The sequence below is a fragment of the Lycium ferocissimum genome, chromosome 2, assembly GCF_029784015.1.
Source record: "Lycium ferocissimum isolate CSIRO_LF1 chromosome 2, AGI_CSIRO_Lferr_CH_V1, whole genome shotgun sequence".
Lineage (NCBI taxonomy): Eukaryota > Viridiplantae > Streptophyta > Magnoliopsida > Solanales > Solanaceae > Lycium > Lycium ferocissimum.
Window position 1 is genome coordinate 65,792,818 of NC_081343.1, and position 13,835 is coordinate 65,806,652.

The 13,835-nt window shown below is 32.1% G+C and overlaps 1 protein-coding gene across 5 annotated transcripts; it reads left to right on the forward strand.

The window, feature by feature from the left end:
* The first annotated feature begins 7,145 nt into the window (after positions 1–7,145).
* LOC132046879 (protein SHI RELATED SEQUENCE 1-like) lies at positions 7,146–12,241 on the forward strand. 5 transcript variants are annotated; one of them, XR_009412788.1, is made up of 4 exons: positions 7,148–7,793; positions 8,573–8,905; positions 11,840–11,921; positions 12,043–12,238. XR_009412788.1 is itself a non-coding variant. In XM_059437690.1 (3 exons), the coding sequence occupies exons 1-3, from the start codon at positions 7,517–7,519 to the stop codon at positions 11,771–11,773; spliced, it is 624 nt and encodes a 207-aa protein (XP_059293673.1). In that variant the 5' UTR covers positions 7,149–7,516; the 3' UTR covers positions 11,774–12,241. The 5 variants fall into 5 exon arrangements, 4 of the variants coding, with proteins under 4 accessions (XP_059293672.1, XP_059293673.1, XP_059293671.1 ...); XM_059437690.1 differs by having other exon boundaries at positions 7,149–7,793; positions 11,760–12,241; XM_059437688.1 differs by having other exon boundaries at positions 7,149–7,793; positions 11,840–12,239.
* Positions 12,242–13,835: the final 1,594 nt, after the last annotated feature.

Consider the following 13,835-nt stretch of genomic DNA (forward strand, 5'->3'; position numbering starts at 1 on the left):
AAAATCTTTAAACTTATACATATATGCATAACTTGAAATACAAGGACTACATAAAAAAATTCCTAGAAACAATATTAACACGGTTCATACTCCAAAAATTAATAAAATTTGAAATATGCCAAACTCTAGGTATTTATTATAAATCAATGTCTCATATATAGGGTAATTATATGAATATATGGTGGCATATAACATGGGAAATGTGATATAAAATACTCCTTTTATCCTTTATTTTTACTTGAACTGTCATAATTATGTATTTACTAATAAATTATTTTGGCTATTTTCATGCTCCATAATTAGAAACTTATTGCATTGGATATTTATCTTAATTTCTTTATAGAACATTAAACATTGTAGTAAAGTGTAAACACATTTAAATAATTTGATCACAAAATAACATTAAGTGACGTTACTTCGTTAAAAAAGGCTATATAAAAAATGAATCCCTGCTTACATTTCTCTGTCTATTAAGACAAAAAGATAATATGTAATATTTATTAAAAAAGCTATGGAGAGATGGACAAGTAAAACAAACAGAGACTTCCACATAAATTTTTCGAGTGACCCATTTTTGATGAGTCATTTGAAAAGGCTTGCAACTTGTAGCGTAGAATCTAGTGTGAACCCATCTTCCAGCAAAGTAACTTATGCACTTTATTGTCCAAAAAAGAAAAAGTACACACATATAACACCTACGTACAATGTCTTGTAACCAAAAAAATCTGAAATGTCAATTTTGCCCCTCATCAGCAAGCAGGATAGAAATGCCCTTGGAATGATGTCGACGATCCTGCTTCAAACCCGTGCTTCTATATATATATATATAGGATAAGTATTTTGTTATAAGAAAAATATCATAATTTTGTTAGTCATAAGTATTAAGCGAAAAATAAAGTTTAAAAGGAGTTTCTCTCTCATATATATATATATATATCATAAAAATATTTTTTGCGAGTTTCGAGCTTTTAAGAATCCAAGAAATGGAGTTTTAAAATTTCACTTTAATTCACTCATCCCCAATCAATTTCTAAGCATAAGAATATTAGAAATTATATTCACAAATTAAGAAATTCTTATCTTTTTTAATCACAAATTAAGAAATTCTTATCTTTTTAAAAAAAAATTAAAGTGTATAAAAACAGGCTAAATAGGATAAATATTGAAAATATAGACTCATTACTATCGAATTTTACTTAAAATCATGTGTTGGAAAACATGATGTTCGGATAAACAATTGAGATCTACAAATATTCACTAACTTAGACTGTGTATTTAAGGGCCCGTTTGACCATAAATATCAAAAGCTGTTTTACTTTTTTTGAAATTTTTGAAGTTGGAGTTGAAGTTGTATTTGGTCATAGTTTTTGAAATTGTAATTTTTGGTGAAATATAGTGTAAAAAAGTTGAAATTTTTTTATGGCCATACGCTAAAAATAAAAAAAAAATTCGGAAAAAAGTGAATAATTTTTATGGCCAAACGCCCACTAAATATCAACATCAGCTATCAACATCAGCAAAACAGAGGCTACCGATTGATACGTGTATAGTAAAAAATTTAGTTGGGCCCACATTTGCAAAAGGAATTGTGCTGTACGTCTTTGAACAGGTTCAATATTTTGTCCAACATGGGAAAGGTATGTATACGAAACCTTCATGTACAACCACAATAAAGCACAAATATCATAGAATATCAAAAATAACCTTATGGTGAAACAGCATGACGACGATCCTCTACAAACTAATGCTTCTATATAGTAGAAATATGGAAAAGGACCTAATATACCTTAAACTATTGAATTTGGTGTAAAAATATCCTTTTTTTTATACGATGGAACGGGGATTTAATCTCTTTTTAACGGGACCTAAAATTCATTTTTAACGGGCCTCCATTTCATTTACACCACTTTGATTGGTTGACAATTTAATTAACTTAAACTAATCAATCTCCATCTTCCAACAAATAAAAATCAACCCGTAAAATCCCCATTCCATCATACAAACCCAAGTCATTACAAACCATATAAAAAAACCATTCCGTTACAAATCGTGGTGGATTATGAATTTTTTATCTAAATTATTTATGATTTTCGAGATTTCATTCATTAATTCTTGATCAACCAATTTATGTGACTACGATATATATATATATATATATATATTTTTTTTTTTTTTTTTGTGATACCACATCACCCCAAAATTATAATGACTTTTATCTTCATTCTGTTAGTGCTTATGATGAGGTGTGATATTGTGAAGCCAAATTACCATACCCGTGTACCATATGAAGTAAGGTTTTAGTTAACGCTATGAATGTGGGATTACTGAGCTTAACATGTCAAAATTTGAGTAGAAATTATGGTTTGTTCTGTTTGAGTTCACGATTTGATTTGTAATGAAATGGGTTCGTGGATTTTTTTGATATGGTTTGTAATGACCTAGGTTCGTATGTTTTTTTTATACGATGGAATGGGGATTTAATAGGGGCAGGTCGGGTTTTATTTGTTGGATCGGGTTAAATGGGGGGATTAATTAATTTAAGTTAATTAAATTGTCAACCAATCAAAGGGTGTCACGTAATAAATGAATTGGGTCAAAAATAAGGGTATTTTAGGTCACAAAGGTTATATTTTAGGCCTCAAAGATTAATGTCAAGGGTGTTTTAATAATAAAAGGGTATTTTGCACCAAATTCAATAGTTCAAGTATATTTTAGGCCCTTTTCCGTTAATAATAAAAACTAATCCTCACAAGTCACGACTGATTAAGTATTGAAATGAGCATATTGAAACTATTTCTTAAAAATTAAATCTGGTTCAGCCATATTCTTCTGTTTGGTTAACGTGCTGAAATAACATTTTTCTTGCTCAACTTGCATTGCTTCTCTATTGTCTGGAGTATCTCCCCTTTTAAAGTACAAATTAAGTTGATCATTTATTTAATTAGCTCAAGAAATTTTCATCTTCACCAAACTAACAATTATAATAATGAAAGTTCCTTGCAAGACTTGGTTCTTCGTCCCATTGAAGTAACACTACATTTTTTTCAACCTTGCTAAAATATTATTTTAAAATTTGTAACCATACCGGTTTTATTGATCAAGGAAAAGTACGTAGGAGGGGGGAAAACAATAATGGGAGGAACTCCACTCTTTATAGCAGAAGAAAAAGGAGGCTAACCTTTCTCTTTATAGGAGTCCGCAACTTAAATGATCTCAAAAGTGGGATTTTGATCCAAAATAATCCATAAAAAAGGTTACAAAAGTCTTTTATGCACAAAATTAGTGAGCAATAGTAGTTAACTGTGACGGTCACCGTTAAGTCCTATTGAGCACTAATTTTGTGCGCAATAGGAGTTAGTTTTATTTTCTTCACACTTTGTATAATTTCAAAATTTTGAAATTCACCTTTTTTTCATATTTTGACCAAAGATTAGTCATGTCTCAAAACTCCAGAATATTAATATTTTATATAGAACATGATATCTTTTTTTTGAGAACAATAATGTAGGCTCAATACATCAAGTACACCTAAACGTTTGGATCGTCACTTTAGGGGTTGTAAAGTGCCCCAAGTTTTCTTTGGAAACTTGTTATCGTTTGGTTTAAGTGTTTTATTTTATAAGGTTTTAATTTAAACGTTTTATTATTTAGTCAAGGCATTACTTTATTTCAAATATGTCGAGATTTTTTTCATAATTAATTTAGAACGTCGCACGAGTTATTAATAAACGATAATAAATACTAAGATAACTATTATCGTTAAGAAAATAATACCAAAAAAAAAATATAATATTCATATAAAATGTACAATTTATTTACACATACACAATCTCTAGTGGGTCCCACATGTGGGAGCCTTTAGAGTAACCTTAAGTCCCAGAGCGCCTTTAGAGTAACCTTAGGCCTAAGGCGATCCCCACCACTCCCACCATCCTCACCATCATCTCCATCCCCCTTCTTCCTCTTAATAATAAATGCTCTATGCCATGATCATCCTTTCTTCGCTTCCTTGCGCCCTTGAGCATAATATGCTTCTTCTTAGGTTTACGTGCGCTATGTACGATCAGAATCTCATCAGCATCAGAAGACGGTTCTATCTCATCAGGAGACGGGTCCACAGGCGCAAAAGGATAAATCTGAAATAATATATAAACAATTAGTATTAATTTTAATTTAGATTTAATTAATACATTATCTTTTGGTAAAAAATCAAACCTGTGTGTCGACGGGCTTTTGAGATGGGCGACGAGAGGGGCTCTGAGCCGGCTCCTCAACGGCTCCGAGCGGCTCCCGGAGCCGAGGCCGTAGACGGTGCGAGCCGATCCTAAGCAATGAAAAATTATATAATAATCAGTATAAGTATTTTAATTTGTTAAAACAATTATTTTAAGCACTTACATCTTGGCTCTGAAACATGTCGAAGTCCATGAATGTGTAGTCGTACTCCAGCTCTTTGCCCCCCCGCATATCACGAACTGGCCGCTCACCTTGTGGATCACGAACTAGCAGCTGGGCAGACACTGATGCCTCTACTAATCCATAGTCTATGTAATCTGAATATAGCTGTGCCGCAATATATAGAGGTGTCGACGATCGGTAAGAAATCGACGGGCGCTCTGAAGTCAACGGGCACTCTGAAGTCGACGGATGCTGCTGGGCTGGAGCGGAAACGGTAGCATGCTCGTCAGGCTCATCTTAGACGGAGGCCTCTACCGCCACCACCGCGGCCACCAGCCCCTCTGGCCCCACCCCTTCTAAACTAAGGATGTTCAATTTCTAATTAATAATTATTAATTAATTATTATACTAACTATAATTAACTAACAAATATAATATTAAGGATTAACTATTTCTAATTAATAATTGATAATTAATTAGATAACTAATTAGCGCATAAAATGATTAGTTAGTTAGTATAATTATTAAACTAACTACAATTAACTAACTAATATTATATTAATGATATTTTTTTATCCTAAACTAAGGATTAACTATTTGTAATTAATTATTATACTAACTACAATTAACTAACAAATATAATATTAAGGATTAACTATTTCTAATTAAAAATTAATAATTAACTAGATAACTAGTTAGCACACTAACACATAAAATTAGAAAACTAATTAGCACATAATATTAGATAACTATAAAATTAGATAACTAATTAGCACATTAATAATTAACATGGATTAAAATTTTTTACAAATAAATAAATTAAAAATTAGATAATTAACAAATAAAGATATTATTAGGAGATTAGTATATTTTCTTATAATCAAATAATTAACAAATAATTAAAAACTAACAAATCATTAATAAGTAACTAACAATTAACAAATAAAAAAAAATTAAAAAGGAGCTGGGTAGTGTGCGGACAACCCCTATTGCGCATAAAAAAATTGCGTATTTTTTTTTTTTGAAATCCGCGACTATTAAACATTAATCATGCTTAGGATAATAATATATTTAAAAATGTAATTAAAAAATTCATAGTAAAATACCTAGATTAAAGGTTGTTTCTGAGTTTCTGAAATCGAGTTCTACGGGCTTTATTCCGAAATCCAAGCTTCAAAACTTGTTCCTTGCCATGAATATACTGAGAATATTGACTTTCGGGTTAAGAATAACACGAAAATAACACTTTTGGAACGTAGGCCCTGTGTTAATGGCGTAAATACTTTAAAAAAAAAAAAAGGTGGGGGGACCGATGGTGGGGAAGACGATCGGCTACTTTATTAAACCCCTATTGAAAACACAATTAGTGCGCAATAGGACTTAATGGTGACCGTCACAGATAACTCCTATTGCGCACTAATTTTGCACGCAAAAGGCACTTTTATAACTTTTTTTTTTTTGTGTGTGGGTTATTTTAAATCAAAATCTCACTTTTGGGATCATTTAATTTGTGGACTCCTCTTTACATATACATTTATGAGTCAATTATTTGGTGCACTAATAGCGTAAATAATTTTATTGTCAGATTAAATGTATACATTAACAAGTATCTTTTCATATCAAATGGAGTAGTAACGAAAGAAATCAGAGTAAACATATTATAATTAGTTAAAATTTTCTGATAACATAAAATCCCTTTTAATTTATAATATAACTTTTTACAATTATAACATATCAAACTCTACATTTATTCTCCCCGTTTTTCGTTATTTTAAAGATATTTTATGATTTGAAGCAATGTAATAGATTTTAGTGTTTTATGGCATTATGATTGTAGTATCTTAACTTAAAAATCAAGGATTATATTAGCAAATGTTTATCCTATTTCAATTTGGAAAAGATTAAGATAAAATATTTCCTATTTTTTTAGGAAATAAATTTTATCATTATATAAATGAAAATTAATGATGAAGTCACTCCGATCTTATATATATATATATATATATATATATCAATTTAAAAAGTACATGGGGTTATTCTATTTGAATTAACAAAATGAGATTAAGAAGAAAAATGTTACTTCCCACTTTTTTATTAGTTAAAGGGATATTAAAAGAAAAGAAATAAGAAAAAGTTCTTGGACCAAACTATTAACGACAGGGGTATTTTTGGACTGAACTGTTAATGACATGAGCATTTTTGGACCAAATTATTAATAGAGGGCATTTTTGCTCAACTTTGCATAATTTAAGGGCGTTTTTTACTCTTATCCGTAAATAAAATCACCTTTTTAATTTTTTGGTGATTACAATTATTTTTCATATTTGAGAAAATTTGTTGCAAACAGTGCCTTTTAAATATTTTGAATTGTTAATTAACTTTATATAATTTTATTTTAAAAAATTTAAAGATTCTATATCCGAATTCACTAATAAAATTAAGAAGACTAACTCTCAAAATTCAAACAGGAACATAAATTGGAACTAAGGGAGTAGATATTTTATTTATTATGCAATATAGCAATTTACTTTCCATACATGGAGGGGATGAACATTCAATCATCAGCTGTTACATTTTTGGCATTGCGCGGTAGCGTTTTTGTACCTAATATGGCTCTGTCCTTGTCTTCTTTTGTTCAATATATTTCACTGTCCGCAACAGTATCACAGTAATTATTTCCTCAACAAATATACATCTCTTGCCTTCCATATTTACAATAGTGGAATGATATTGCCACTTGTTGTCACTGTATTGTGTAAAGTGGCTGAAAGAACTCCGAAGAGTAAAGGGCGAAAAAAAAAAAAAAAGACTTCTTTTCCTTTTTCTTTTTCGGGCTAAAATTAAGAACTGGCTATTGGCGGAAAGGTACCAGCAAAAGGCATGAAAAGGAAAGAAAAAAAACCCCAAAAACCCCAACATATAGTACTCATAGAGCCATGAGCAGAAAGAACTAAAAAAACAAACACAAATTCCCAATTTTAGGAACAGAAACTTAACAACCAACATCACCAAATAATCATTCCTAGAAGTTAAAAGAAAGCCTAATGGTGAAATCAATTGACATGAATGTTAGTGAGGAAGCAATAATAAAGAGGATAAATAGTAGTACTACTTTAAGATGATGAGGGAAGAAGGAATATCATCAAGTAGCAGGTGTCAAGACTGTGGAAATCAAGCCAAAAAAGATTGTACATATTTGAGGTGCAGAACTTGTTGTAAGAGTCGAGGGTTTCAGTGTGAAACACATGTTAAGAGCACTTGGGTCCCTGTCTCTACAAGGCGTCCAAGGCACCATCTTCATCAACACCGCCTTTCCACTATTCAACAACAGCAACAGCAACTTCAACTTCAAGCTGGGCCAAACCCTAAAAGATACAGAACAAATGAAAATCAAGGTATACCTCTAACTAGTCTACTTTTGTTATCATCTAAGACAATATTTGGTTACACACTACATAGATCTCCACAGGCATTTTTGACTTTGCTTACATCTTTAAATCTACTATGTGTTGAGCTATGTGGCCCCTTTTATTGCACCATTTGATCTAAAAGCTACTAATTCTTTTCCATAGGTCTTATTGATTTTGATAATGGGTGGCCGAGCCAGAATTTTCAATAAGGAAATTCAAAATATAAAGATACGCCGCGACGAAGCCAAGATTCAATATCTATGTTTATATATAAATAGAAATTTTGACCTTGTATATACAATATAATTTCCGACAAAACCTTGAGTTTCCTAGCGTTGACCTAGAGACCATGGTACGGGTTCGGCACCCAGTAACCTTGGTCTAAAAACTATATTTGTCTCAAGAAATTCATTTAAAGTATGTACAAATTACTAATTTAGAGCTCAGTAACTTAAAAAACTAAGCTTCAAATCTTGATCCCGCCTCTGCCTGGGCAGTGAGAATTCAACCCAAGAATATCTATGTACAGAAACTATGAAACCCTAGCTATATGAACCTCCAAATTGGTATGCAATATCATGCTTGTTAGCAATCAACACTATTTTCAAATTATTGTAACTCTTGTTAAATAGCGCATATTGTCACACCCATTAAAACCCCAACCCGGCAAAAACACCAATTAAAAATAAAAGCTTTTGCGGTTAGGTTTAGTATATAGAAATTAAACTCTTTTATTTACTTTTCATGTGTTGTTTTTGATCTAGTGATAGGTGAGGAAGGAGGTGATTTTCCGGCAGAAGTGAGTTTTCCAGCAGTCTTTCGATGTATTCGTGTAAGTTCCATCGACAATGTGGTGGATGAATATGCATATCAGACATCAGTGAACATAGCTGGACATGTTTTTAAAGGGATACTATATGATCAAGGACCTGATGAGAGTTTGCCTTACAACAATATTACTAATAATATGGCTGGAGAAAGTTCCTCAAGTGGCTTCCAGCTTCAGCTACCTCCTAATTTTCTTACTACTGCTGGTGCAACTACTACAACTTCTCCAGCTTCTTATCCCAATCTTTTTAGTCCTTTGAATATGCCTGGTACGCAATTTTTTCAATACCCAAAATCACCTTGAGAATTAACTTATGTATATACTGATAGTGTATAGAAGTTTTACACTTACTAGTGTATTTTAACATGTTATAATAGCAAGTTTCCTTTGTTAATATTTTTCAGATTACTGATTCCACTCATTATGGACGATTACATGTACTTATATTTATCTTTTTTTAAGTAATTAATCTGATCAATAAGAGTTAAACTACTCTTTCTTTTTTTATTTTTATTTTTATTTTTTTAATCTCTCGGCATTTTGTTATGGGCAGTTCAAGGGTTAAAGTTAAAAGATAAAGGAAAGATCAGAATTATTGGTCTCTTGAGAGAGAAATTAAAGAGAGAAGGAGCTAGTATTAGTCTTTGTTTTCAATTCCAACAAGGAATTATTGGTCTCTTGTCTGCAAATTTAATATGATTCCGTGTTAGCATATGGTTCTGCGGTTTGTCTTTATCGTGAATTTCCCCCATCCCCATTGTTTTTTCTATGATTAGGGGGATTAATTATGTTGGATTTACTGGTTGTTTATGACAATCGAAGCTACTTTATTCCTGATTACCCGTTTCTTTGCCGGACTAAAATGCATGTGTCCATTATATGGAAAGATAGAAGGACAACAAAAGATAACTCTTGGACCACATTTTATGAGATATACTCTTATACATTAACAATGTAAAAGAATTTTATACTAATATCAAGTCATTGAAAAGATATCCCAGTGGATTAAGTCGTTACGTAAAACATGTTAAAACTACATGGATAGTTAAATGTTTTACACTATTGGTGCATCTAACTAATTTAAATCCTCATTTAAATGTACTCAGGGTGTGCCATATATAGTGACTTCATACTCCCGCAATGACCAACCAAAAGCCAGCGTGGGGAAGGTCGCATTCTTGATTTCTTTTGCAGTTAAACACAAAAGGAAATCATGCAAGAAAGTGGCACACTGATGCTTACCCACTACAGTTGTCCCCTTGTTGCACGTAGAAAGTTCAACACAAACTACAAGTCTTCAAAATTTAATTAGAGCTTTTTATATCACTGCAATGGTTGTTGTTTCCTGATATTATAATAATCATATGCGTGGTCGTTCATATTTAGCTACAATATATAGACTTCGTAACTATATATATATATATATGTATATATATATATATATATATGTATAACTGTATGTATATATATGTGTATGTATATATATATATATGCATAATATTTACAGATAGGTAGCTTTACCATTGTCTTTGTACATCTCATGGATTCCCTAGTTAAATTATGTGTAATGCTTGTGGCCATCTTATCGGGGTTATTGGTTTGTGTTGCCTCTATTTTCTAAAGCACTTCTATGACAAATATTATAACCAAGCTTAGATAAGAAAACCTTCAGCAAAAAGCAACTTTTTGACATTGATCATTGTAGCACTTTGGACGTGAAAGGGAATCCGTTATAAGAGAGGAGGACCGTCAATATATGGTTACTTAACTAAGTATCTTGAAGTAAAAAAGATTGAAGTGGGCATCTTGTGTTAGTTGATAGTGACTTGAGGCAGTAAAGTAGCTAATAAGCGACACAAGTTTAACCTTTAATGCTAAAGAGATATTCACGCACCAACCAAAGGAAAAGGTTGATGCCCCATCAATGACACAATGCTGGAATATATCCCTTTAGTAGTACTGATGATAGAGAAGAAACTAATTTTAAAAGCCAGGAAATAGTATAATATTATCCCCTTCATAAATTACATGTACCTGTTGCAAAGGTTGTATGTATCTTGAAATGTATGACTATTTTTTTAATCATAATTGTGGTGTCTGAAACAGCTTGCGCCACTAATTCTCTAAGGCATTTGCTACCTTTCGTCAATACATATTTGATAACTTTGTCCATCAAGGCTTAGACAGATAGAAGCAACTCCATTGAGATTTGAACCTGGTTAAATCAAACGTCATGGTTCTCAATCTACTTTATTTGACACTAGACCATGCCCTTGGGTGCGAAATGTGTGAGGATCTTATGTAGAAGTGTTTATCTTATATGAAAAAGAGTTAGACCTACACATATGAGATATGTGTCTAGATATAACAGAATTAAGTAAATCGAAATATGCTCTCTCTAATTAACAAACTTTTAAAAATTTAGGATGAGACGGTCACACACATTTCAAAAGAGAGTTCCTCAGAGTGCATTCTCACTCACACCTAGCTTCTAGATGACTTTCCCATTTAGTTCTTTAAGGAACTCTCTTTTTAAGGACGATAACGTCTTTTGGAAGGGGATCCAAGCAATTTCGTTCCCCTTTTTCTTGTTTCTTAAGCAAAGAAAACATTGGGGCAAACTAAAATAGCTTTAGGAGGAACAGATAGTGATGTTTCTTTAATTATAATATGGCAAGAACTTTAACATGTAATTAAATCAGATACTTTAGTGCCTTGGGGACAAGGCACATGAATAAGAGCTTTTTTGAAAGGAATAGTATCTATAGCAAGTATTTTAAGATTGTTTTTACAAGTGATCTTTGGACTTATTGAGGAGATAATGATAGAGTACTGTGCTTTTCCCCAAGGTTACCACCACATGGGCACAAAAAAAGGAATCAGTACTTGTACGGAGTTCATGCATGTATCCACCGTCTCAAATTTTGTGGATAAATGATGATCTCCACATTATGGATAAAATCATCTGTATCTTATGTTTTTTTTTTGTTTGTACTCTACATTTTATTATATATTTTCTTGTTCTAGCTAGCAAATGGCCTGGTGGTAAAGAAAATATTTATTTCTATTATAGCTTAAGCTTTGTTCAAGTTAATTTAAATATTGTGTGGTGAAATGGACAGGTCAGATTGTTTAATATCTTCATCATGAGTTGTTTTGAGCTAATCCTGATAGTTTTGTTTGAACGAACATGGCACTCCAGCAACAATATGTAGAGAGAGCATTCATGGCTAGTTGGCTACACACTTCTGGCAGTGCAACACTTCCGTAGCGTTTATTTAAGGGTGGTTTCACAGATGTTTCTCTTTTTGATTTAGCCATGGATTTGATTTAATTTATTGACCACATGAAGTTGTATTGAGTTGTTAATTTCACCTTTTCTCGTATCCAATTTTATGCTTCTAGCTGTTCTCCACGAGCGGAATGCATGTCTTATAGGTTTCTTTAAGGTGATCCATTGGAGAAAACCGATACACTTGAAGATGAAAACCAATTGCTTGAATGGACTATTGAAATTAAGTTTAAATTATATGCACTGACGTGAACAATTTTTACTTTACGGTGCAATTTAATAATGATTGTTATAACAGGTTATCTGTCCTATTTTTTATGTTACTTATCGATTTTAATTATTATAGGTACTTATTGTCTATATTTACATTTAGTGACCTGATAGTGTAAAATTTCTTGTATACTGAGTTATTTTGTTTATTGCTTATTTGGCTACGATAAGGGCATTTAAGGGATAAGTTTCTGCATTTTATGTTTTTTTAACACTTACAATGTAATAAACAAAAACATCTGCATTGTAAGCTTATATATGTTGTACATATTGTGCTTTCCTTCGCGTTGCAACTATATTGGCAAAAAAATAAACGTTGTATTGGCACGTAATTGCAACTACGTTGGCAAAAAATAAAGATAAGAACATGCATATCCTCTATGAACGGGTTTAATTCTCACCGATACTTCATACGGAAAAGGGCCAAATATACTCTTGTACTATCTGAAAAGGGCTAAATATACTCTCGTTTTACTTTAGGTTCAAATATACTCCTGCCGTTATACTTTGAGTTCAAGTATATCCCTCCTCCGTTTAAGTTGTTCAAGGTGGACAACTAATCTTACGTGGCACTGACATTTGATGATGTGGATCTACGTTGTATGTCACCTCATCACCCTTAACTCATTTTACTCTTCCCCTCTATTCGTTTCTTTCGCCACTAAAATTTCCTTCCACCATTACTGCCATGTATTCCGGTTAGAAAAGAAGAATTAACAAATCTCAATTTGAATTCTGAAAATTTTATCCAAACCCAAATATGTAGCAATATGGTTTTATTTTATTTTCTAAATCACTTGGGTGTAAATTAGTAAAACAGTAAAATCTAATTGTTCTTTGAATCTTCCCTTTATGCTTTGGAAGGAAAAAGAAAAAAAAAGTGAGATAGTATGAAACTTTCGCAGTAAGTTGTAAAAATTATATTTTTGCAATTTTTTTTCAAGTCCTCTTCTCTATTCAAATTCCTCCCGAATTTTCCAATTTCCATTTCCCTTTTAGCTTTTTCACATTTGCTTGACAAATTGATTCTTAAGTTCTAATGACTCAGGATTTTCCATACTCTTCCTTCCTTTCTTTATTCCTCTCTTGCTATCCACTATCGAATTATTTCTCTTCGCCATTGACGACGGGACTTTTATCCCAACTGACGTTTGTCGGTGCTCTAATTCATGCCTTGTTATTTTGCTCTTAAGCGAGTTTTCCGATTTACGGTCTGCAGGCGATATGCTAAGCATGGCTACAAATTGCTTATCCCCGCAGATGGGTGGTAATGGTCTCTAAAGATGGATGGAAAAGGAAGAAAATTTTAGTGGTGGAAGAAACAAATAGAGAAGAGTAAAATGGGTTAGGGTGATGAAAGGCATACCACGTGATATTAAACTTAGCGTCTATATCATCAAATATCAGACAAAGTTGCACGTAAGATTAGTTGTCCACCTTGGACAACTTTAACGGAGGAGGGGTATATTTGAACCTAAAGTATAATTGTAGGGGTATATTTGGACCTAAAGTATAATGAGGGGTATATTCAGCCCTTTTTCGATAGTACAGGGGTATATGTGGCCCTTTTCTGTACTTCATATAATTAATGCTTTTATATGTTGTACATATTGTGCTTTAATTTCCTTCGCGTTTT

Bases quoted from the DNA above. Each gene is read 5' to 3' on its own strand.
- LOC132046879 (XM_059437687.1), top strand. From the start codon at position 7,517: ATGATGAGGGAAGAAGGAATATCATCAAGTAGCAGGTGTCAAGACTGT. The intron at 7,794-8,572 runs GTATACCTCTAA...TTTTTGATCTAG, and splicing joins CAGAACAAATGAAAATCAAG to TGATAGGTGAGGAAGGAGGT.